This window comes from Anabrus simplex, chromosome 8 (genome assembly GCF_040414725.1).
Source record: "Anabrus simplex isolate iqAnaSimp1 chromosome 8, ASM4041472v1, whole genome shotgun sequence".
NCBI lineage: Eukaryota > Metazoa > Arthropoda > Insecta > Orthoptera > Tettigoniidae > Anabrus > Anabrus simplex.
Genome location: NC_090272.1, coordinates 114990773 through 115013840, shown reverse-complemented (window position 1 = coordinate 115013840; position 23068 = coordinate 114990773). Strand labels below are relative to the sequence as shown.

Sequence of the window (23068 nt, the reverse complement as noted above, 5' to 3'; positions counted from 1 at the left end):
CAGAGAATTCACAGAAACCTACCGTAAACATGATATAAGTCGTCTAGAAAACTTCTTCTAGTGTAGTTCAATCAATCAATCAATCATCTGTATTTACGACTGACGCATAGGTGGCAAATTAGGGTACTTAGCAATTGTTTACCTAGCCTTTGCTTCAATTATTTTTAAAAAATTGGAAATTTGTCGAACATTTCTCTCTATAAAATAATTATTCCACTCCCTAATCATTAATCTTCCTACAAAATAAATACCTGTCTCAATTTGTTCTCTTGAATTCCAACTTTATCTTCGCATTGTGATCTTTTCTACCTTTAAAAACTCCACTCAAGCTTATTCATTCTATGCCATTTCTGCACTATAAGCTCGGAACATCCCCTTTAGTCGAGCATCTCGGCTGCTAACCCTCAAGTATTCCGAAGCGCATCATTTTCGGAACACTACGCTTTTGTCGGAAATCACCTAGAACTAATCGTGCTGCATTCCTTTCGATCCTGTCCAGTTGTCGTATCAAGTAATCCTGGTGTGGGGTTTCATACACTGGAACCTGACTCTAATTAGCGTCTTATCAGAGACTTTGGTACGAACAGGTGTGAACAATGGCAGGAGGGTACTGGTAAATTGGATATACCGGCTAAGTTAGGAATGAACTCGATGGATGAAGCTGTACGCATAAACCGACTGTGGTGGTGGGGTCATGTGAGGCGAATAGAGGAGGATAGGTTACCTAGGAGAATAATGGACTCTGTTATGGAGGGTAAGAGAAGTAGGGGGAGACCAAGACGACGACACTTACTCAGTTTCTAACGATTTAAATGTAAGAGGTATATAACTAAATGAGGCCACAGCACTAGTTGCAAATAGAGGGTTGTGGTGACATTTAGTAAATTCACAGAGGCTTGCAGACTGAACGCTGAAAGGCATAACGGTCTATAATGATGTCTGTCTGTTAGGTCATCAGCCCAGAGGCTGGTTGGATCCTTAAATAGCACCACCAAAGGTTATGCGGTTATAAGGAAACCGCAAAAACCAATGGCAGCACCAAAATGAGGCGTACTAGGCAAGACGAGGTGCGAAGTAGTTTGCCATTGCTTTCCTCACTGGGTCAGAAAGTGCTATTGCAGCACGACTGACCCTATGAGCAACACCTTTCATAACACGCAGATGCACTAGTCGTGCTCTGAATGCCATTACTCAGCACCACCCATACCCCAGCAGCTTCCATATTGTCACAGCCATGGATTAGACTGGGACTTCAGTGAAAGCTACACTTTACTCTGGCCTGTGCCAAGAGATGGATACAAAAGTACTGTATCCATCAAGAAATGGCAGCAGGCAACTATTATTATTTATTTATTTATTTATTTATTTATTTATTTATTTATTTCTCTTTTCGTCGCACCGATACGGATAGATCTTACAGTGACCGTGGGATAGGAATGGGCTAGGAGTGGGAATGAAGCGATCGTGGCCTTAATTAAGGTGCAGCTCCAGCATATGGCTGATGTGAAAATTGGCAACAACGTAACAACATTTTCAGGGCTACCGACAGTAGGGTTAGAATCTCTTCCGAATGCAAGCTGGCAGCTATATGACCTGAACCGCGCAGCCATTCTCTCGGAAGACATACGTACAATATAAAAGAATGTTCAAATTCTCGTAGCATTTTTATTGAAATTGTGCATACTTAACGTAAATACAATAATACTGTGTTCCAAGGTGTCGTACAGTATTGTTACAAATAAAACACTGTATGTTTTATACATGTAAATTAATTGAAGATAACCGAGTTAGTACACACACACACACACACACACACACACACACTATTATATTAGAAAATACATGACGACAGTTCTCTATTTGCTGCTCATTTGCAAGTCTCTAATGCTCATACAGCAAGTAGCCCAGAACCCTGCAGCGGGACCTTTAGGAACCAATTGCACTTAGATACTACGATCCTAGAAATAGACGAACAATCGTTTTGATTGGTCAGCTTTGAAAGACGCCACTTCCGCATTTGTTGCTTTCTTACGTACTGTTATTTACTTCCAGTTTATTTTGTTCTTTGTAATGAGCACTGCTGTACGAGGTATACATTTGAGTTTGTAATTTTGACCTGTACTCTATTGTTCCAGCAATAAAGCATTTTGTATTCATTACTTTTGTCCATATCTGTATACTTTTTCTCTTCCAATTTAATTAAATAGAATGCGTTCTTGTATTAAGGTAGTTTATATTTAGCATGTCTCTCTAATGTTTAATTTGAAATAATTGTATTCAGTCTACACACTACATAACACAGAGCCAGTGGCTGTGTGGTTTGGTCACGTAGCTATCAACTTGCATTCGGGAGATAGTGGGTTCGAACCCCACTGTCGGCAGCCCTGAAGATGGTTTTCCGTGGTTTCCCATTTTCACACCAGGCAAATGCAGGTACTGTAACTTAATTAAGTCCATAGTGACTTCCTTCCCACTCCTAGCCCTTTCCTGTCCCATCGTCGCCGTAAGACCTACCTGTGTCGGTGCGACGTAAAACAACTAGCAAAAAAATATGTCCGTGCAATCCAAAAAACTAGATAAAGGGACTCATTAGCCCCTATGGCTAACAGTAACCAATTATTTCCATCCAATTTAATCGATTTCAACACACTCACATTAATGAGAAATAAAAATCTGATTCAGTCGAACAAAAATAATGTCTTAATTTATTCCTTTTACTTTACATACATACATACAATAATCTCTTTGCAGGTGAACATGTTATGTGTAAAAGTTATGCTTGAGATATAAATAACAGTCATTACTATATTCATACAAAAATAGCTCATTTAATCTCACTGTTAAATTATTACCCTTCTAGAAATCAGTTAACAACTACAACATAAAAAGCAACAACGAAATCATTCAAATATAAAAACTCTTTCAAAGGTAGAAAATCTATTTATGCAAACTGTACAAATCCTACTCTGATAAATTCTTCATTTCAATGTTTTAATACAAAGAATTTCAGTAGAGAAGAGTATTACAGGCATATACAAATGAGGTCCAGGTAAAGGCATGATAACATAGAAATTTTGGATAACTGGCAAATAATGCACCTTAAGCAAAATTTTCATTGTTCGTAGTTCACTGAGGGAGGATTTTAAAAGTTCAAATATTGCTAATGGTGAAAGGTATAGGCCAATAACTAGACAACAACACTCTTCTAGATTAAATTTAGTATAATTGAAATTATTATACCTTAGCCAATAAAAATTCTAATTAAGAAATATTTTGTTTGCCTAATACACACTTACTGCCATTCAAATTTTTTTAATTACTTGTAAAAATGTTACAAAATTTGCATATCAATTCTTTGAAACTATTTTAAGCTTACTCTACATTCATTGGAAGCTTCTGTAATTCTTATTATGAACAATCCTTCAGGTATTCCTAAAAAAATGTGGTAATTTTATATTTCTTAATTTTCCTAATTTTTGCACAGTTACTTCAAAAGTCAAACTTGTTGTATTGAAGAAGAGAGCTTAAATTATGTTGTCCATTTCAATAAAATAAACTACCTTGCAAAATTTCATGGAATCATCTTCAAAAGTTCACATACCTCGTATCTCGCAAAGTTCTTCCTATCCATTATTTCCCTTAAGACTGGTCATGCCTTCCAGCCACATTTGGGTAGGCAGTTCATCAGAACAATGTTTGTTGGGTTTATTTTCCTATACTTATGAGTAAAGAAAAATGAACCTTATAAACATTATACGCTAGGAGTTAGTAAACACGTCACGCAAACATACTTTCCTATAGTACGGTACAATAAGGTTCATCTTCCTTTATACATCGGCACAGGATAAAAGAACATAACGAACATTGTTCTGATGGACTGCATATCCATGTGTGGCTGGGAGGCATAACCAGTCTTAAGGGAAATAATGGATAGGAAAACGTTTTTTGAGATACGAGGTATTCAATCTAGGCCATTGACTTGTTTTTTGTCAAATCTAAAAGGTGAAGGCTATGGGAAGTGAGCTAGAAACATGCAATACGATGAGACACAGTAGGCGACACACATGGACATCGATAAAAAAAAAAGTTTATAGCACTGGATAAAAGTTCACCAGTTTAATTATATGCCACAAAGAATGAAAGTTAAATATAAATACAACCATCCAAAATGTGTACCTTTCCCCTAAATTTGTATATATGAAGGATATTTTTTACCCTCCCTCTTGATGTTTTTATAAAACCAACCTTTCCTGCTATCAGCCAGAAGAATGTAGGGGTAAAGGTCATCACATCAGGCCTGGATTCCCTCGGTTGCCACGTTTGGTAGAATTAGATTTCTTGTTTTATTATTCCATCAATGTTAGAGGTATTGCATTATACAGTAACACAAATATAATCAGACAGTTTTTGTTAAATGAGAGAATCTAAGAAGCATAAAGGATTGGATGAAATCCAAACTACTTTCCTGAAAATTAAAACCTTGGTTCCATATAAATCAAGAAAGCCATGGCATAACAGCGCATTAAGGATATATATCTGTCAAGACAACTGCTGCCCATCCAGATGGTCTATGGACACCAGAGTGCCACACTGTCAGCATGACAACATACTCAGATATATTGCTTGGCTTTTGGAACCTCTGCTGCTCATACCAGACAGCTTTTCAGTTAGAATTCACAAGGCTGAGAAAATCCCATTCCAGCCCTGAGTCCATAATTGAACTTCTTTGGACTAGCCAGTCATAAAATCCAGAGTCTACAGGGAACAAGTAAGCATGATACCACTATACCATTGGACAAGCCAAAAGTTCCAAGAGCAAGTCTATATTTCAAAAAAATGTAAGTTACAGCTTGTAATGGATGATCTTTATGATTTTAAGATCACCCATCACTTCATTCTAGAAAGCTCCAAATTCCTTACATCACCTTTCTTTCAACATTCTTTTGACGTGAGGAAAGGTGAAGAAATCATATAGTCCCATATCAGGTGAATGTATAGGATGTGGAATAGCTGTTCCACTGAGTGTATTTACCTAGTTATGGCCTATGTGTTCTACAGGCTTTTGACACAGTGGGCTTTTGACTGGTGTACATGATTTCAGATTTCATGACATTTGGACAATTATTCATCTCATTGTATGACAATGCATGGCTACACACTACTGTACTACTCTGTTAGTCCAGAAGTTCTTAGATGAACATGAAGTGACAGCTACTGTACATCCTACATATTCACATGATTTGTCACTGTGTGTTTCCTCTCCTTTCCCCAGCTGAAACAAATGCTAAAAGAAAGGCAATATAAGGTCTTCTGAAGGCTGGGACTTCCTTTACAACGAGGATCATTAGCTGAAAAGTAGGATATTTCATACAAGGTTGTTAGAAATATTGAGTGGATAACTATTTCCCTGGACCTCTCCAAATGTAAGAAACTGAATCACATCTAAATATGTTTTATATGAAAGGTAACTAGCAAATGAGTGAAGTTCATTGATTACAAGGGCAGTCTAGTAAGTCCCAGTCAATATTATACCAGCATAATAAAATCTTTCAGTCATGAGAAGTGCTCCAGAACAATGGTATTCAACCTAATACATTCAAATACATCTTAATACCATTCATCATCATCATCTCGGTACTCCCAGAGTATTTGTGCATATTCTAAGCTATTCGCAACATATAACAGTGTTTTAAATTGAGTAAGACTCTCCAAGAGCATGAATCATCTCAAGTATGCATTAAGGTTCACAATTTTTCTAGTAAACTGTAGCAGCTACCGTGCACAATAGAGCCTACTCCTAGGTTGTGTAACATGTTAGCAAGCATTGAGACTGTATCACTCTAAGTGGATGTATGTTAATCTCCTTGTGATTACTTTTCTTGTTGTTACACTTCTCTTAAACGGACTCTTAGACTGATATTTAGAAGTATATTCTTATTCCTTAAACGGTGTCATTTACATTCAGAGAATATTTCGTTTATTTACTACAACAGTTGTAATGGATGATACTCAAAATGAAATATAACCCATGTCATAAAAGTACACATAAGAAGAGGGTGAAGTGGAAGATTTCAACAGTGGTGAAGATGACAACTCAGCCTGTCTTTATTCTAATAGATTTTGGCTCATTTCAAATGAGCTGGAATGAGCTGCCCAGCAAACCCAGATATGTAAACTCTGCAATAAACAATATCTGTACTATATTTAAATCAACCTCTTGCCATTAAAAATTATTGTTTCCTGTCAGAATATATAGGCCTACTCATGAGGCACTAGTTGCCCAAAGAACACTTTTTCCACTATTTTATAAAATGAATCTACAATGAGGACAAGTGTCTCAATTTGAATAATTACTACATAGTTCTGTGACTAAATCAACAAGCAATATCCAAAGCAGATTTCAGCAGTAAAATCTACATTCTGGTTCATGAAATCCAACAACAAATACAAAATGCATACTCTTAGGTGCTCTTACCCTAGATACAAAATATATATATATACAACCATTCAAATACAAACGTCTGTTTAAATTTATTGCACAAATATCAAAGATTAGTTGTGTGAATTCTATCACACATACACATTTTTAATAGAGAAGTCTTGTTTTATCTAAAATTACTAGTTCTTTCAATCTGGGATGAGGGTTTGTTCATAACTTCTTTTTAACTTATAAGAGAAAATATATATACAGACGAGTACAAACTATTTTGTTTCAATTTGTTAATAATATATGTACAGTAAGAGATGTCTAGAAGTAATTCAGGCACCCACAACATACGACTTATAGAATATCAGGTGTGATATTAAACGGAGATCTCCGTTATCAATTCAGAAAATAAATAATGTTCAACTATAGTGAAATCTCAGTTAAGAAACATTTCTCAATACATATACCATATATGAGAAAATGTACAAGTAAAAAAAAATTTGAACACTTTCTACTGGAACTGTATTTCCCTTTATTCAGAGAAGAATAGAAGGACATCAAATGAAAATGAAAGAGCGCCAACATGATGTACTAGGCCTAGATTTAAAAATACTCATTAATTGTCTTTCTTTGATTTAGAAATAACATATATGAGACAGCATGAGAAAAAGATTCATCAAAACAAGACAACATTCAGAATGATTCTTTCTTACATTCTGCAAATACTGTAAACTTCAAAGGAGATGACTTCAATAAAGATCAATAGGTCGTGCAATTGATTTCCAAGTTCACTAAGGGTCTAGGATAAAAATGGTTATAAACACACACTACGTTACAATTTTAAAACAAATGAAAGTGATAACAGTTTGCAGTTCAAGGCCGTATTAGAGGCAACATATGAGCAAGAAAATGAATAACTGAAATATATCTTAATGGAGAAGGACTGTGCTTTAAAAACGTAAGTGTATAAAACACAGAAATAGATAACATGCAACAAAGATTTCACTGCACCTTGAAAGAAGTAGAAATTTTACCTCCCATCCACATGCCATAATATCTGCATTTCCTATGACCGAAACAAAAATCTGAAATGATTTTTCAGAGTCTGACACGAAGCCTTACATTTTTTAATGTATGCATCCTCAAGCATGTCATGTATCTCATGAGAAACATGCATACCAAAGACTGAATACCACAGTTCTAGAAGGTATTACTAATCTACAAGAACATAATATGATGTAATGAAAATTGACCCTGATTTACAATTTTAAAATCACAAGTTTCTCTGTCTTATTTCTAAGACTGTTTTGAGAATGTACAAGCATGTTCCATTTATTCAGATTTTACATCAGAAGCAATCGAGGGATAAACAAGTGAATGCTTTACACACACCCATTGTTTTAAGTTAACAGACCGTTTGCAGTAGAAAACATTTCTCATAGATGTTGCAAGTTATGGGATTTTTGAGAGGACTCCTTACTATTGCAATTGAGCGTTTGTACAGGTACAATGGTTTGGTGTTGTTCAATTTTTATAATTAACAGCATAATGTGCATCAAAATTTCTTTATGAGAGATAACTTTATACTGTAAATTATCACATTTACTTTTCTTGATTTGTTGATGCACTAAGACAAAATAATTCCATATGCAGATATTTTTTTAGGTCATTGCAATATCAAATTCTTTTTTACATACAAATTATTCCAAAATTTAAATTTTTACAATATTGATCAAGAGGAGATATGTCTCCTTAAAGTAAACAAAGACAATGTAATTACGATAAAAGTCAGATACACGTACAATTTCATTACAAAGCTATATAAATCTTCATGAAGAAAATTTCTCAGTCATATTTATTTACAACTTCCATTTCCAGTAGCCTGTTATTAACCTTGATTTTAAATCTTTGTAGAAAAAAAATCTTAAAATATCAATGTTCCTTGCATTATGAAATGTCATTACAAGTAGTAAAAGGGGTATTGTATCTCTCATTTTATATTATTCTACATTAATTCTAAATATCTTAATTTAACAAATGTGAAAGAAGATACACATTTCAACAAACCTCAGATGCTAATCAACTCAAACGTACTGTTATGGGCTAAGGGCTGAATGGTATTATGAATATATATGACCATGTGTTCTTAGAAGTTCTATTGAAGTTTCACTGAAATTTCATTTTACACTATTCATATGCTAGTCAATTTAAATATCAAAGGCATATCATGATTAAAAATGAAATAATGATGAGGTTGTAAGTAGTAGTAGTAGTAGTAGTAGTAGTAGTAGTAGTAGTAGTAGTAGTAGCAGCACAGTACATATGAAAGAAAATAAAAAAATAAAAATGTATCTCAGTGAACATCAATTTTCCTGCTTTTGAAATAGGCTTCCCCTAAGCTGAGTTGTTAAGAAATTTAGCTTTTACCAAGCGAGGGGCTGTACAGTTTGGGTCACATAGCTATCATCTTGCATTCAGAAGATAGTGGGTTCAAACCCCACTGTTGGCAGCCCTGACCATGGTTGTATGTGGTTTCCTATTTTCGCAACAAACAAATGCTGCGGCTATACCTTAATTATGGCCATGGTCGCTTCCTTTCTACTTCTAGCACTTTCCTATTCCACCGTCACCTTGAGACCTATCTGTGCCGGTGCAAGGTAAAGAAGATTGCAAAAAATAATTTTAAATGTAGCTTTTATGACAGCAATGAATCGTGCATGAGAGCAGAGCTGTTATCGGTTTAGATTCTCCAAGAAAAATGAAAATTTCTGATCATAATCAGTCTGTATAGTCTTCAGGTTTATCTTGTCCTGATAGAAAATATTAACAAAACAATACAAAAATTGGAAATTATAGAGAAAAGAAAAATTCAAGACAGGAGAGTCAACTGCTAAGATTATGGAATTGGAGCCCAAACTGTCCACAATTTTCAGAAAAGCAGGATGATTTTATGCAGAACAGTTGTGGTAGAAGTAGGCCACAAAAATGTAAAACTTTTAAAAACATTACATATGGAGGAGATGTCACTTCTACAGTGGTTAAACTAAAAAGAGGGCAGATGAATTTATCATCACTAGCAAGTGTACAGAAAAACTCAACTTCTACCACAAATATTCCATGAATGGGATTATCGGCATATCCAGATATCTTGAATTCAGGAAGACAAATGGACTGTACATTATTGACCTATCTAAGGCAATTGACACGGTAGACCATGGGAGACTATTGGCAAAAATGAGTGCAATTGGATTAGACAAAAGAGTGACTGAATGGGTGGTTATATTTTCGGAAAATAGAACTCAGAGAATTAGAATAGGCGAAGCTAAATCTGACCCTGTAATAATTAAGAGGGGAATTCCTCAAGGCAGTATTATTTGACCTTTATGTTCTCTTATAAATATAGGTAAATGATATTAGTAAAGAAGTGGAATCAGAGGTAAGGCATTTTGCAGATGATGTTATTCTGTTAGAGCAATAAATAAGTTGCAAGATTGTGAGCAACTGCAACATGACCTCAATAATGTTGTGAAATGGACAGCAGGCAATGATATGACGATAAACAGGGTTAAAAGTAAGGTTGTGAGTTTCACAAATAGGAAAAGTCCTCTCAGTTTTAATTACTGCATTGATGGGTTGAAAGTTTCTTTTGGGGATCATTGTAAGTACCTAGGTATTAACACAAGGAGAGATCTTCATTGGGGTAATCACATAAATGGGATTGTAAATAAAGGGTACAGATCTCTGCACTTGGTTATGAGGGCATTTAAGGGTTGTAGCAAAGATGTAAAGGAGAGGGTTTACAAGTCTCTGGTAAGACCCCAACTAGAGTATGGTTCCAGTGTATGGGACCCTCACCATGATTACTTTATTCAAGAACTGAAAAAATCCAAAGAAAAGCAGCTCGATTTCTTCTAGGTGATTTCCGACAAGAGAGTAGCGTTACAAAAATGTTGCAAAGTTTGGGCTGGGAAGACTTGGGAGAAAGGAGACGAGCTGCTCGACTAAGTGGTATGTTCTGAGCTGTCAGTTGAGAGATGGTGTGGAATGATATTAGTAGACGAATAAGTTTGAGCTGGGGTCTTTAAAAGTAGGAAAGTATGAAAATAAAGCTGAAATTCTTTTCTTTTTTTTTTTGCTAGGGGCTTTACGTCGCGCCGACACAAGCTGAAATTCAACAGGACAAATTGGGGCAAATATTCATTTACAGGAAGTGGAGTTAGGGATTGGAATAACTTACCAAGGGAGTTGTTCAATAATTTCCGATTTCTTTGCAATCACTTAAGAAATGGCTCGGAAAATAACAGATGGAAATCTGCCACCTGGGCGACTGCCATGAATGCAGATCAGTAGTAGTGATTTTCAAATTTTGTGCGTGTTCTTCCCTTCACTAACTGTAATAATAAAGTATTTAAAATGACAGTATCGGATTTTTCAACTCCTTTCATAAAAATAATGTGCAAGGAACAATGATAGCAAATTTAGGCGCTGGAAAATGTATTACATATTGTTGAATGTTAGACAATGGCATTATCCACCCTGTTCCTAATAAATGCACAACAACCACTTCTTTGCCTTGATAGATCCTATCTTTTCTTCCTAACATTTGTTAATACTTGACCATTCAGTAATTCATAGCATAAATTCCGAAGTGAGGGTGAGATATCGATCATAATCTAAATATGTAATCCTTCATTTCAGAGGCATGAATGCATTACAATTACGAAAGTTTGTATGTTATCACAGCTCTTTAGTTAGTGCATTAAGCCTCAGTGACTTTATATTCTGGTTTTGTTGTCCACTGAACCATATTGCTATAACTTTTCACCACTAAGACTGACCATGTTGTAGTAGGAATGATCAGGAAACCTTTCTAACTCAATATAATCAGTTTCTGTAAGTAACAGTTGTTCAAGAAGTGTCACTAACTCCTGGAAAGTCGGGCGTTCTTTCGGGTCCTTATCCCAACAATAGTACATGATGTTATAAAGCTCTCTGCGACAATGCTCGGGTTTATCCAGTCTGTATCCATCGCGGACCCTCTTCATCACTTCAGCTGCTGGCAGGCCAGGATATGGTGTCGATCCCAGAGTCACAACTTCCCACATCAATACTCCAAAGCTCCAGACATCAGACTTCACAGAAAATATGTTGTCATAAAGTGACTCAGGAGCCATCCATCGGATCGGTAATCTGCCTTCAGACTTGCGTTCATAGACGTGCGACGTTATGACGTCACGAGCAAATCCAAAGTCCGCCACTTTGCAAACATGGTCTTTCCCAACCAAGATGTTTCTTGCAGCGAGGTCTCTATGAATGATCTGAAAAAAAGAAACCCCAACATAAATTGCTCACGATGGACTGAACAAAAAATGGAAAAACTGATATCAAAGGTATTATAGCACTAGGATTTTGATGACATTTATCATAACAAAATAATAATAATAATAATAATAATAATAATAATAATAATACATTGCATTTATTCTGGCACAATTAGGTATGTACTCCCTTTCTTACACTTAACCAGTCTTACCTTGGAACACTGTTAATAATAATTACTGATGACAATAATATGAAAACAATATTGACAAGAATAATTGTAATAATACGAACAACATAATGAAATGAAATCATATTATGAAAGAATCATATCATACATTTAAAAAAATACTATCTATATAATACACATCATTTGCAGAGTACATTACCAATATATGAATAATAAGTACTAGTTATACTACTTAAAGGAAAGTTTCAAAAATATATATATTTCATGAAGATAATGAGATATCACCTTCAATTGACAGGTGAAGAGAATGTTTAGAAAGGAGAAGAAGAAGAAGAAGAAGAAGAAGAAGAAGAAGAAGAAGAAGAAGAAGAAGAAGAAGAAGAAGAAGAAATATTATGTGAAAGGAAGAGGGAAATAATGGTGAAGACAAATTATGAGGTGGTATTTTCAGGTCAAAACTTGATGATTCATGAATGTTTATCTAGTATTTCAACACAGGCATTTTTAAAAGCTGAACTGCGTTTATGACCTAGAAACTCTTCAAAAATGCCATAAAACTAAAAAAAATGACCAAATATTAATGTTGTATTCGTGAATTGTCTTAATAAAACTGGTGTTTAAGAAATGTCATACTCATAACTGAACTCGTCCAACACATTGAATGGTCAGCGTTGAGGCCTTCGGTTCAGAGGGTCAGGGTTCGATTCCCAGCCAGGTCGAGGATTTTAATCACATCTGATTAATTCTTCTGGCCTGGGGATTGGGTGTTTGTGTTTGTCTCAACACTTTCCTCTTCATATTTAGACAATACACTACATTACCAACCACCACAGAAACATGCAATAGTGATTACATCCGTCCATATAGGGTTGGCGCCAGAAAGGGCATCCGGCCGTAAAACCGGGTCAAATCCACGTGTGACAGTTTGCACCCTCAACCCCACAGGTGTGGAAAAAGTGGTAAAAAAAATTACTAATTTAGAAGACTACACTACATTATTTAATTCACTATCTGTTCTATGGAAATGAATGCAGAGAAATGATTTTAATTGATATTTTCTACAATAAGTTCCAGTTACCACTTAATGAGTAGCAGTATATAATAAACATTGTCTATATTTCTTTTCAAACACGAAACATTAACGAATGTCAGCTAACTGAGTCTTCTTATACAGTGAAACCCTTCTAAGTTGGACACCTACGGTTCGTTAAAAATGTCTCCAATGTACTGGGTGTCCAATCTACAGGGTGGGTGTACTGTATTTCGAAAGTACACTGACAGTGCAGGAAAAGAAACACTCTGAGCAAGTGTATACTGTATATACCTATTAAAACAGTGTTTCTTTGAGTATATATATAGTACAGTGCACTGAATTTCTTGCCTACTAGAACTTTAAAAAAGCGATACAGTACTGTCTCATGTTTTATTTCGCATGTAATCGCATGTACTCGCCCTTAACTACTTAGCAAAAACAATCAGTCACAAGACTGTTTTCTTTTTCCACTTTTGTACGTGCTCATTCTGATTCAATTTTCCTATGTTTCCAAACAGAGTTTCAATTATTTCTGGTCACTTCACAAATGCATAACATTCCAACTCACTAACACAATGCACAGCTTTTTGATGAGTAGTTTGCTGCTTGGGATAAGAAACTGTTTCATAATCTTCCTCTGAAGATAATGTTTCTTCTAAAGAAATCCCTTTTTGTACGGTAGCAATCCATTGTTCCAGGAATATAATTGTAGACTTCCAACACACTATCTAAATCATTAAAAACAACGTCTCACAGTCCAATGCAAAGGACTTCAGGGAGACATCTCAATTCCAGAGTTAAACATTTCACAATTGTTTTTTAGATACGTCCATCCAAGCACCACGGATCCAGCAAATTGCGTCGAGGACCGTGTAAATTCGACTGCATTGTTGCTCTCATCAGGCAAATTACAGGAATACTCTCTGTTTTAACATTATTGTTTTTAAATCCTCTTGGACAGGCATCATTTCCAATGAGAATGTTAAAATTGCCTGCACTAAACCATTACACAACAGCAAAACTAAATAGTTTTGAACCTGTCCAAACTGTCATTTAATGGCTGTGCGATTACCAGAGTTGATGGGTGTCCAATGTACAAAGAATTGTTAACATGTAAATATATAAGGAATTAAATGGTGCATTCAATATAATTATGTCCATCAAAACGGGTGTCCAGGGTATAGGGGTATCCAAAGTGAGGGGTTTCACTGTATACAGAAAATTGTCCTAATAGACTATACCTTAACTAAAACGATAAGGGCATACATAAAAATGCACAATCTAGCTAGTCACAAAATCGCTACCTCAAGTGATAATTAATACTGCAGATAGCACTTTGGATAGGGAGCACGTTGTTCTGAATCTTTATTGAAGGGGTGACTGAACTGGTCCATTACATCAGGGTGCATGTTAACATTGTACAAAACATGAGAAACGGAAAGAGAGAAAAAATCGAGACATTAATGGGAATCCAGACGTGCCAACTTTCAAAAGTCAAAATTCAGGATAATTTTTGCAGTATATCTCGACTTGTTACATCAATGATGACGTAAATTTGAAGAATATTTAACACATGATACTGCTCAATTATGTAATTTCTATTATTTATTTATTTATTTGTTTATTTATTTATTCATTTTTATTTATTTTTATAAATACTGAAATACTGCAGTATTTGAGCTTTAGAACACACGACTCTTCATTGTAACTGCCTTAGGTCCCTTCATAAATTTCTGAAATAGATTTATGCTCAAAGCACTGGCCTTATTGAATGGGTTAATTTTTTTCCACAATTATTTTCCGGGAAGCTTTGATCTGAGTTTTTGTCCTTGTAAGTATGCTAAAAAAAATACGTTCACATTCGGCATTGCTATGTAGAAATTATAAAATAAAAAGCATTACGTTAGAGATTCTGTCATATTTAAGAACACCACCAGCTGAATGCATCTGTTTTGCTAGTGCCCACTGAACATTAATTCTCTCTAATTACTTAAAGAACGAGGAAAAACCTGCGATTTTCAAAAAAAAATACAGGAATACTAAATCTGCTCTCAAAATCGTGAGGTAAGTTTCTGCGATAAGGAGAGAGGGAGGAATGACGAAAAATATGGAGTCTCCCGGTAAAATCGGGGGAGTTGGCATGAATGGGAATTTCTGGAACTCCCGATCCTTGACTGAATTGTCAGCGTAATGGCATTTGGTTCAGAAGGTCCTGGGTTCGATTTCCAGGTGGACCGACGATTTAAACTGCGTCCGGTTGATTCTTCTGGCTCAGGAGCTGAACGCTTGTGTTTGTCTTCATACACATACTCATTTACGAACAACATATCCCATCGCAAACCGTCACAGAAACATGCAATAGTAGATACATTCCTCTAAATACAGTTGACATCTGGAAAGACATCAGGGCGCAAAAACTGGACTAATATAGTGTGCCGAACATAGTAAATAGGAAAATGCTAAGATAAAGAAGTTAAACTTTATGTTCATTTTTATAATTTATTTTTAATTATTTTGCTTTGTTATATCTTGTTGGTCACCAGAGAGTATAGTCTGACCACACCTCAAGGTTGAGACGACATTCTCTCAATTTAGAAAAATCCTCATTATTGAAACCAGGCATAAATGTTTGCAAGAAAACCATAAAAATTGCATAGTAGTCGTATTGTCGTGTACTCTGTGTGTAATAACTTGGAGTCTGTGTATGGAACACTTGGTGTGAGTAGAGTAGTTCAGTTACATTGTTGTGAGGAATATTGAAGTGCTCGTTAGCATTGATGAGCTGTTGCTGTTTAGTTGACAATGTTGAGTAGTTCACTGTGTGGAGCGTCTGCATGTGTTGACTGTGTGAGCTGCAGACCTTCCCTGCAGTTGAGCCAAGGAACAATCGTTGTGTGTTGTGTGAATCACCATCGCGTCTTTGAGCCTGTCTGCGTGTGGCTGTTGTGGGAAGTGATTGAGAGAAGTCAAAGTAAGGACAGCAGTTAATCAAAATTTCCGGAAGGTTGCCCGTCCAGGTGGTGTCCTGCTGAGGGAGACTTGTAAATAGGCAGCAATTAGGGGAGTATAGCCATTCATGGTTGAATATAATAGTGTATGTGTGTGAAATTAGATCAATAAAGCAGACCGTGTTTTATTCATAATAATATGTTTCCATTGCACTGCACTGAGAAAGTTTCCATTTTTGAGTAGGTTACATGAAGCAGCCGCCAACTTCAGTTGCTCCACGTGCAGAACACAGTTTCAGCCAGTTACTAACATCTTGCGTTGCATAACAGTTTCCCAACTACTTAGTGCTGTGTCACGTCAGGGTAGTCTAAAACTTCGAAATTGGTCAAATTTGCCTCCTCAGTACCTCTTCTTATGTTAAGGCTAAGCTACTCACCCCTTTGCTCGAGAGGAATTCCATGCCCCTCGCCACTTGATAGACGAATGATGTGAGATCCCTTGACGTGAGTGTGTTGCTAGGTCCATGAAGGTTACCGTAACAACGTTCAGCTCGGGAGTTTCGTAGGAAGCTCTGCAGTTTACCGTGCGGAACAAACTCCATGATGACAAACAGTGGATCTGTGAACACGAATGAAGACAAATCACCACATCATATCAAACATATAATGTAAAACTCGTTTTCATTGATCTGATTACGGCGGTACATGAGACTGAACCATATTGAACCATATTTAAGGCGCAATCACTATCCTTGTATTATGCAAATTATTGTGAGAATTTTCAATGGCCTGTACGTTTGACAATTTCTCTACCTTTCAAACACTGTGATTTACTTTCAACAGCAATGGCTCTCACTCAATGGAAGACTTAAGTACAGCGATATAAAAATGAAGGTATAAACATGAAAATTGTAGATGAAATGATGGGGCAGTTCCATGCACTCTATAAACGTAAAATTTGGTAGTTAGGAACCTGATACCCACACAATCCCTAGAAAAACAGAAACATTCTAAGACTACCCAGAACGGCTGAGCTGGAGGACTATAAGCCAATGCAAAATACAACCTTTTAAAGCAAGTAGATCCTGAGTTACTGCATTTGAAGAGTTTATTGTAAATTCTCATGAATAAAGTAAAAGGGCAAAATATAATTAAAATAGTATTTAAAATATGTATAGTAATCCAACGTTAATGAAACATACACCAAATTAAACAGAAACTCAAAATAATGTTTCACCAACGCCACTTTTCGTATGCCCAACAAAACTAATTGCAAATTAATGAAAAGTGTAACTACTTTGGTTATTTCGCTGCAGGATTCATACATACCTTTATCTGTGCAGCAACCCAACAGGCGCACGACGTTGGCATGGGGTTCGAGCATCTTCATTACCTGCAACTCTTGTACCAAGTCCTGACGCTCCTTCTCGGTGGCGTTCTCCTTCAAAGTCTTTACCGCCACTACAGTCGTTCCCTGAACTCCTGCAACACACAGAAATGAGTATAATCATTACAAAAGGACTCCAGGTTTCCTTACAAACATAACAGCGTATAGCAACTGAGCAGTCACATCTTCCGAATGGCACAGAGCAGAGATGCATAAAATGTGGCTCAGGGAGCAAGAGTGCGGGTTGAAGCTGTTGCCTGCCACTCCTTGTTCGCGGCCTCACCACTCGCCTTATTATAAGCCGTCCAATGTCCCATCACTCACACACTTGTCATTATGTGGTTGTTTTTTTTTTACCAGAACCATCGCACAGGAAAGTTCTTTATTTTCCGTAATTAAATTTTCGAAGCTTCGACTGAGGACATAACTTCTTGATGCAACTTGGTAGCTGAGGTCATACGATGATGATGATGATGATGATGACGACGACGATTATAATACTAATTATTATTATTATTATTATTATTATTATTATTATTATTATTATTATTATTATTATTATTATTATTATTATTATTAACTTGTACGTAAGCCTGTCTTCGACAGTCGAAATTAATATGTGAAAAGTAACTGGAAATATGAAATGAACATGTTAATGCATCTTATGAATAAGGGTCGGCGGTTGCGGAGTGGGCTTCAGCTGTCCGACAGCTCTGAACTCCGACCGCCCAAGCGTGGACGCGTCTCTGCTGTGGCTCTACGCCTCTGCATTCGGGAGAGAGAGAGAGAGGGAATGCTTCCCACCGTCAGCTATCCTGAGAATGGTTTTCCGTGGTTTTCCATTCTCCTGCACTAAAGCGAATGCCGGGATAATTCCTAGTACAGGCCACGGCCACCAACCTTGTCACCTTCTCCGCACATCTCCTTCGCCGTAACAAATCTCCTGGCCTAAGAGACGGCGACACCATCTAGCAGGCTTGCCTCCCCCTTCAAGGGAGGAATGAAAACATTGAGTAGTAGTAGTAGTAGTAGTAGTAGTAGTAGTAGTAGTAGTAGTAGTAGTAGTAGTAGTAGTTATGAACAAGTACACAAGATCTAGAGTCGTAATTATTAAGAAGTAATTGGAAAATTTAAAACAGACTGTTAATAGATTTTACGAATAAAAGTTACAATTCCATGTTACATATACGGTATTTGAATGGAATCAGAACGGGTATCACAATATTTCCTTACAAACCATATCGTGTATATTTGTATTTCGACGTCTGTGGAGTTGTGTACTCTTGAGAAAGCCATGTGACTAACCATACGAGTGAGGAGATTTATCTCAAATCTATATATATAAAATAGCTTGTCCTGACTGACTGACTGACTGACTGACTGACTGACTGACTGACTGACTGACTGACTGACTGACTGATTCATCATCGCCGAGCCAAAACTACTGGACATAATGAAATAAAATTTTGGGGATACATTCATATTAAGATGTAGGTGCTTGCTAAGAGAGAATTTTTGGATATTCCGTCGCTAAGGGGGTGAAAAGGGGGGAGAAATTTTAAAATGAGTGAATCTATATCTCAAAACTTTAAAAGTTTACAAATGTAAGAATTGGTATTTAGAATCTTCTTTAAAAATGAGGAAATACGTTTTTTTTTGTTTTCAGAAAATCCCAATAGGAGGGGTGAAAAAGGGTGAAAAAGGGGTTGAATGCCTTAATCAGGATACCGGTACTTTTATCTCAGAAACTGAAGGTATTACAGACCTGAAAAGTGGTACTTTTGATCTCTTTTAAAAATAAAGGAACACGTATTTTTTGTTTTTGGAAAATCCAATTAATGGGAGTGTGAAAAGGGGGGTGAATTTTTAAAATGAGTGTATCTATATCTCAAAACTTTGAAAGTTTACAGTTGTAAAAATTGGTATTTAGAATCTTCATTCAAAATAAAGAAACACGTGTTTCTTTGTTTTCGGAAAATCCCAATAGGAAAGGTGGAAAAGGGTGAAAAATGGGTTGAATGCCTTTAATGAGGATACTTATATCTCAGAAACTGAAGATATTACAGACCTGGAAATTGGTGTTTTGGATCTCCTTTAAAAATAAAGAAACACGTATTTTTTGTTTTTGGAAAATCCAATTATTGGGGGGGGGGGTGAGAGGGGGTGAATTTTTAAAATGAGTGTATCTATATCACAAAACTTTTAAAGTTTATAGATGTAAAAAGTTAGTATTTAGAATCTCCTTTAAAAATAAAGAAACACGTATATATTTGTTTTCAGAAAATCCCAATAGGAAGGGTGGAAAAGGGTGAAAATGTGTTGAATGCCTTTAATGAGGCTAATTATATTTCAGAACCTGAAGATATTACAGACCTGAAAATTGGTATTTGGGATCTACTTTAAAATAATAAAGAAACCGGTATTTTTCGTTTTTGGAAAATCCAAATAATGGGGGTGAAAAGGGGAGTGAATTTTTAAAATGAGTGTATCTACATCCTAAAATTTTAAATGTTTACAGATGTGAAAATTGGTATTTTGTATCTCCTTTAAAAATAACGAAACATGTATTTTTTGTTTTCGGAAAATCCCAATAGGAGGGGTGTAAAAGGGTGAATAATGGGTTGAATGCCTTTAATGAGGATACATATATCTCAGAAACTGAAGATATTACAGAACTGAAAATTTGTATACGGGATCTCCTTTAAAAATAAAGAAACACGTATTTTTTTTTTTTGTTTTTGGAAAATCCAAGTAATGGCGGTTAAACAGGAGTGACATATTTGGGTGAATTTTTTGAAAGACAGTATCTACAGAATATCTGAGAAACGTAGAATGTTACAGACGTAAAAAGTGATATTTGGAATCTCCTGTAAATGTAAATAAACATAGGCGATTTGTTTTTGGAAACTCCTCTTAAGGGGAACTAAAAAGGGGGTTAAATTTTAAAATGAGAATTTATACAGTATATCTCAAGAAACTTAAAATGTGACAGAAGTGAAAAATGGTATTTTTATCTCTATAAAAATAAGGAAACGTGTATTTTTAGTGTTCGGATATAGCACTTGGGTGGAGGGGGGGGGGGTAAAATTTACTGAAAATGGTGTTGAATTCTTTTAATTAGGCTACTGTTATCTCAGAAATGAAGATATTACAGACGTGAAATTTGATATTTGGAATCTGCTTTAAAAGTAAAGAAGCACGAATTCTCGGAAAATCCAATGAATGGGGAGGGGGGAGGTGAAAGAATTGAAAAATTAATTGACTTAATTGTATGAGAATACTTACATCTAATAAAAACTAAAGTTGTTAGGGCCTACAGACGTGAAAATTGGTATTTGGATCTCCTTTAAAGACAAAGAAAATCCCGTTTTGTGGGGGGGGGGGGATCATCTTGGGAGGCGTGAGTGAAAAGGAGATGAATTCCTTTCATGAAGACACATAAATCAAAAACTGAGGAAGTTACAGTGGTGATAATTGGTATTTAGAGGATCCTTGACTATTAAAGAAACAATTCCTATTGTCGCCGCTAGATGGGAGCTTTATTCATTCCATTCCTGACCCTGTCGAATGACTGGAAACAGGCTGTAGATTTTCGATGTACTTATTCTGATCATAAACCGATCATTTTTAATCTTTGCTGGGTTCTTTTTCAAGAGCCATCTTTCCCTTCGGAGAACGTTCTTAGATTACAGTACCTTCTCCTGGCATTTAAATAAAAATTTAAACACATTTGAAATACCGATAGGAATGAGACTGACCGTCCAGTTTTTCATCTTTATAATAAGGTCAATAATGCACGGAAGTATGTCATTCGTATGGCCAGAAATCCCCCACACTTGCCTACGCGCGACAATGGTGCTGGTCACATTCTCAACAATGACAATGGCAGCAGATATAATTTACCGCCAAGTAGCGGTCTTGCATCTTGCTGTTGGGTCCAGAACATCTATAATAATAATAATAATAATAATAATAATAATAATAATAATAATAATAATAATAATAATAATAATAATAATAATGTTCTGGACCGTCGTCAAATGTGCGGACCGCGCTGGAAACGGCTCCTGGACGGGTAATAACTAAGAATGCAGTCCGGCCGCGGGTTCAGAACCGCCAAGGCACCCAAGACGACACCACGCCGGATCTCCTGAAGGATTTCATCCATATTAAAAATGCTTATAGGAAAAGATGGCAAAGATTTAGGGACGCAACTGACCGGGTGGAATACCTGGACCTAGCCCGGGAAGTACGAAATCGATTGCTGGAAATATAGATTAAAAAATGGAGGGAGACTTGCCGTAATCTATTATAAAACGAGTCAGATCGCGAATTTTGGCGGATTCTCGCAGAGAACGAGTCAGATCGCGAATTTCGGCTGATTATATATCTAAAACAATAAGCATTCAATTATAAATTTCAGTATAATACCGTAGCGAAGCACGGGTACCTTGCTAGTATATATAGAGAGTTTATATTAGAAACAAACTTATTACGACAGGGAAGGTTAAATTCAGAAGAAATGGCCTCCGTTTATGAACAAACGGCTTATTGGGATTAATAGGTGCTAAATATATTCTTGGAATAAATCACTTTCTTCGTGAAGCCGAAATTCTGACGGGCTCAGGCCAGAGTTCAATATTCGTTGAAGTTGCGTAGTTTGTTCACGGATCTCATCAACGAGAACAATGTCGCAATGACCAAGTATTGGTAGTATCAAAGTATGGAGAAGTTTTATCTTTACGTCTTGCGGAAAAATGCCCTTTTGTCTTTTCAGAGGGTGTAGCGTCGCGTACACCGTTCTACATGTATTTGTTACGTGATCAGACCATGCAAGAGTTTCCGTCAGAGTCATAACTAGGTTTTTCATTTCCTTACTGAACGGGATTATGGTTGCATTTAATGTCACCAGAGGAATAATATTTATACATAACGTATATATTTTCTTTGTTCTTTGTAAGTTTAATTTCTCGAGTTATGTATGGGTATAATTACGCGACATGATCATTAATGAGATTGTTTTTCGATAGTAAATATTTTATTTATTCGGTTTCTTTTTGTTTCAAAGTTGTTTATAGTTCACTTCAGTGACAATAAAATATTTTTGAAGTTTCATTTGATAATTTGTGGTACACTTACCATCGATGTCCAAAGCCTCACACCGCCACACTTGTCCAAAGCAGCCTTCTCCAAGGATGTTGAAAACTTTGAGACGGTGACGAGGGAACTCCCAGCGGTCTTTCGGCTTGGTGTTCATAGGATCCTGTGCTGGCTGTAAGTTAAGCAATAGTTCATGTAATTACATAGTAACGGACAAATTAAGATATATTTCACACCATAATTGTTGATTGTAAACAGTGAAGTCCATTTCCAAAATGTACAGGAACATAAACATTATTATTATTATTATTATTATTATTATTATTATTATTATTATTATTATTATTATTAATGTTATTTGTTTTACGTCCCACTAACTACTCTTTTACGGTTTTCGGAGATGCCGAGGTGCCGGAATTTAGTCCTGCAGGAGTTCTTTTACGTGCCAGTAAATCTACCCACACGAGGCTGACGTATTTGAGCACCTTCAAATACCACCGGACTGAGCCAGGATCGAACCTGCCAAGTTGGGGTCAGAAGGCCAGCGCCAATCAGCCCAGCTATTATTATTATTATTATTATTATTATTATTATTATTATTATTATTATTATTATTATTATTATTATTATTATTATTGCCAAATATATTATAATTAGGAGATAT

At 36.0% G+C, this 23068-nt stretch overlaps 1 protein-coding gene across 1 annotated transcript in view; it reads right to left on the bottom strand.

Moving 5' to 3' along the window:
* Positions 1-2677: 2677 nt before the first annotated feature.
* The window catches only part of LOC136879327 (tyrosine kinase receptor Cad96Ca), a 435356-nt gene continuing 414965 nt past the window's right edge, over positions 2678-23068 (bottom strand). The window contains exons 6-9 of the mRNA XM_068229068.1: positions 22444-22576; positions 17247-17399; positions 16355-16536; positions 2678-11745 (exon numbers count right to left, since the gene is read on the bottom strand). Coding sequence (XP_068085169.1) covers positions 11239-11745; positions 16355-16536; positions 17247-17399; positions 22444-22576 — 975 coding nt within the window. The 3' untranslated portion in view covers positions 2678-11238. The remainder of the gene's footprint in view (positions 11746-16354; positions 16537-17246; positions 17400-22443; positions 22577-23068) is intronic.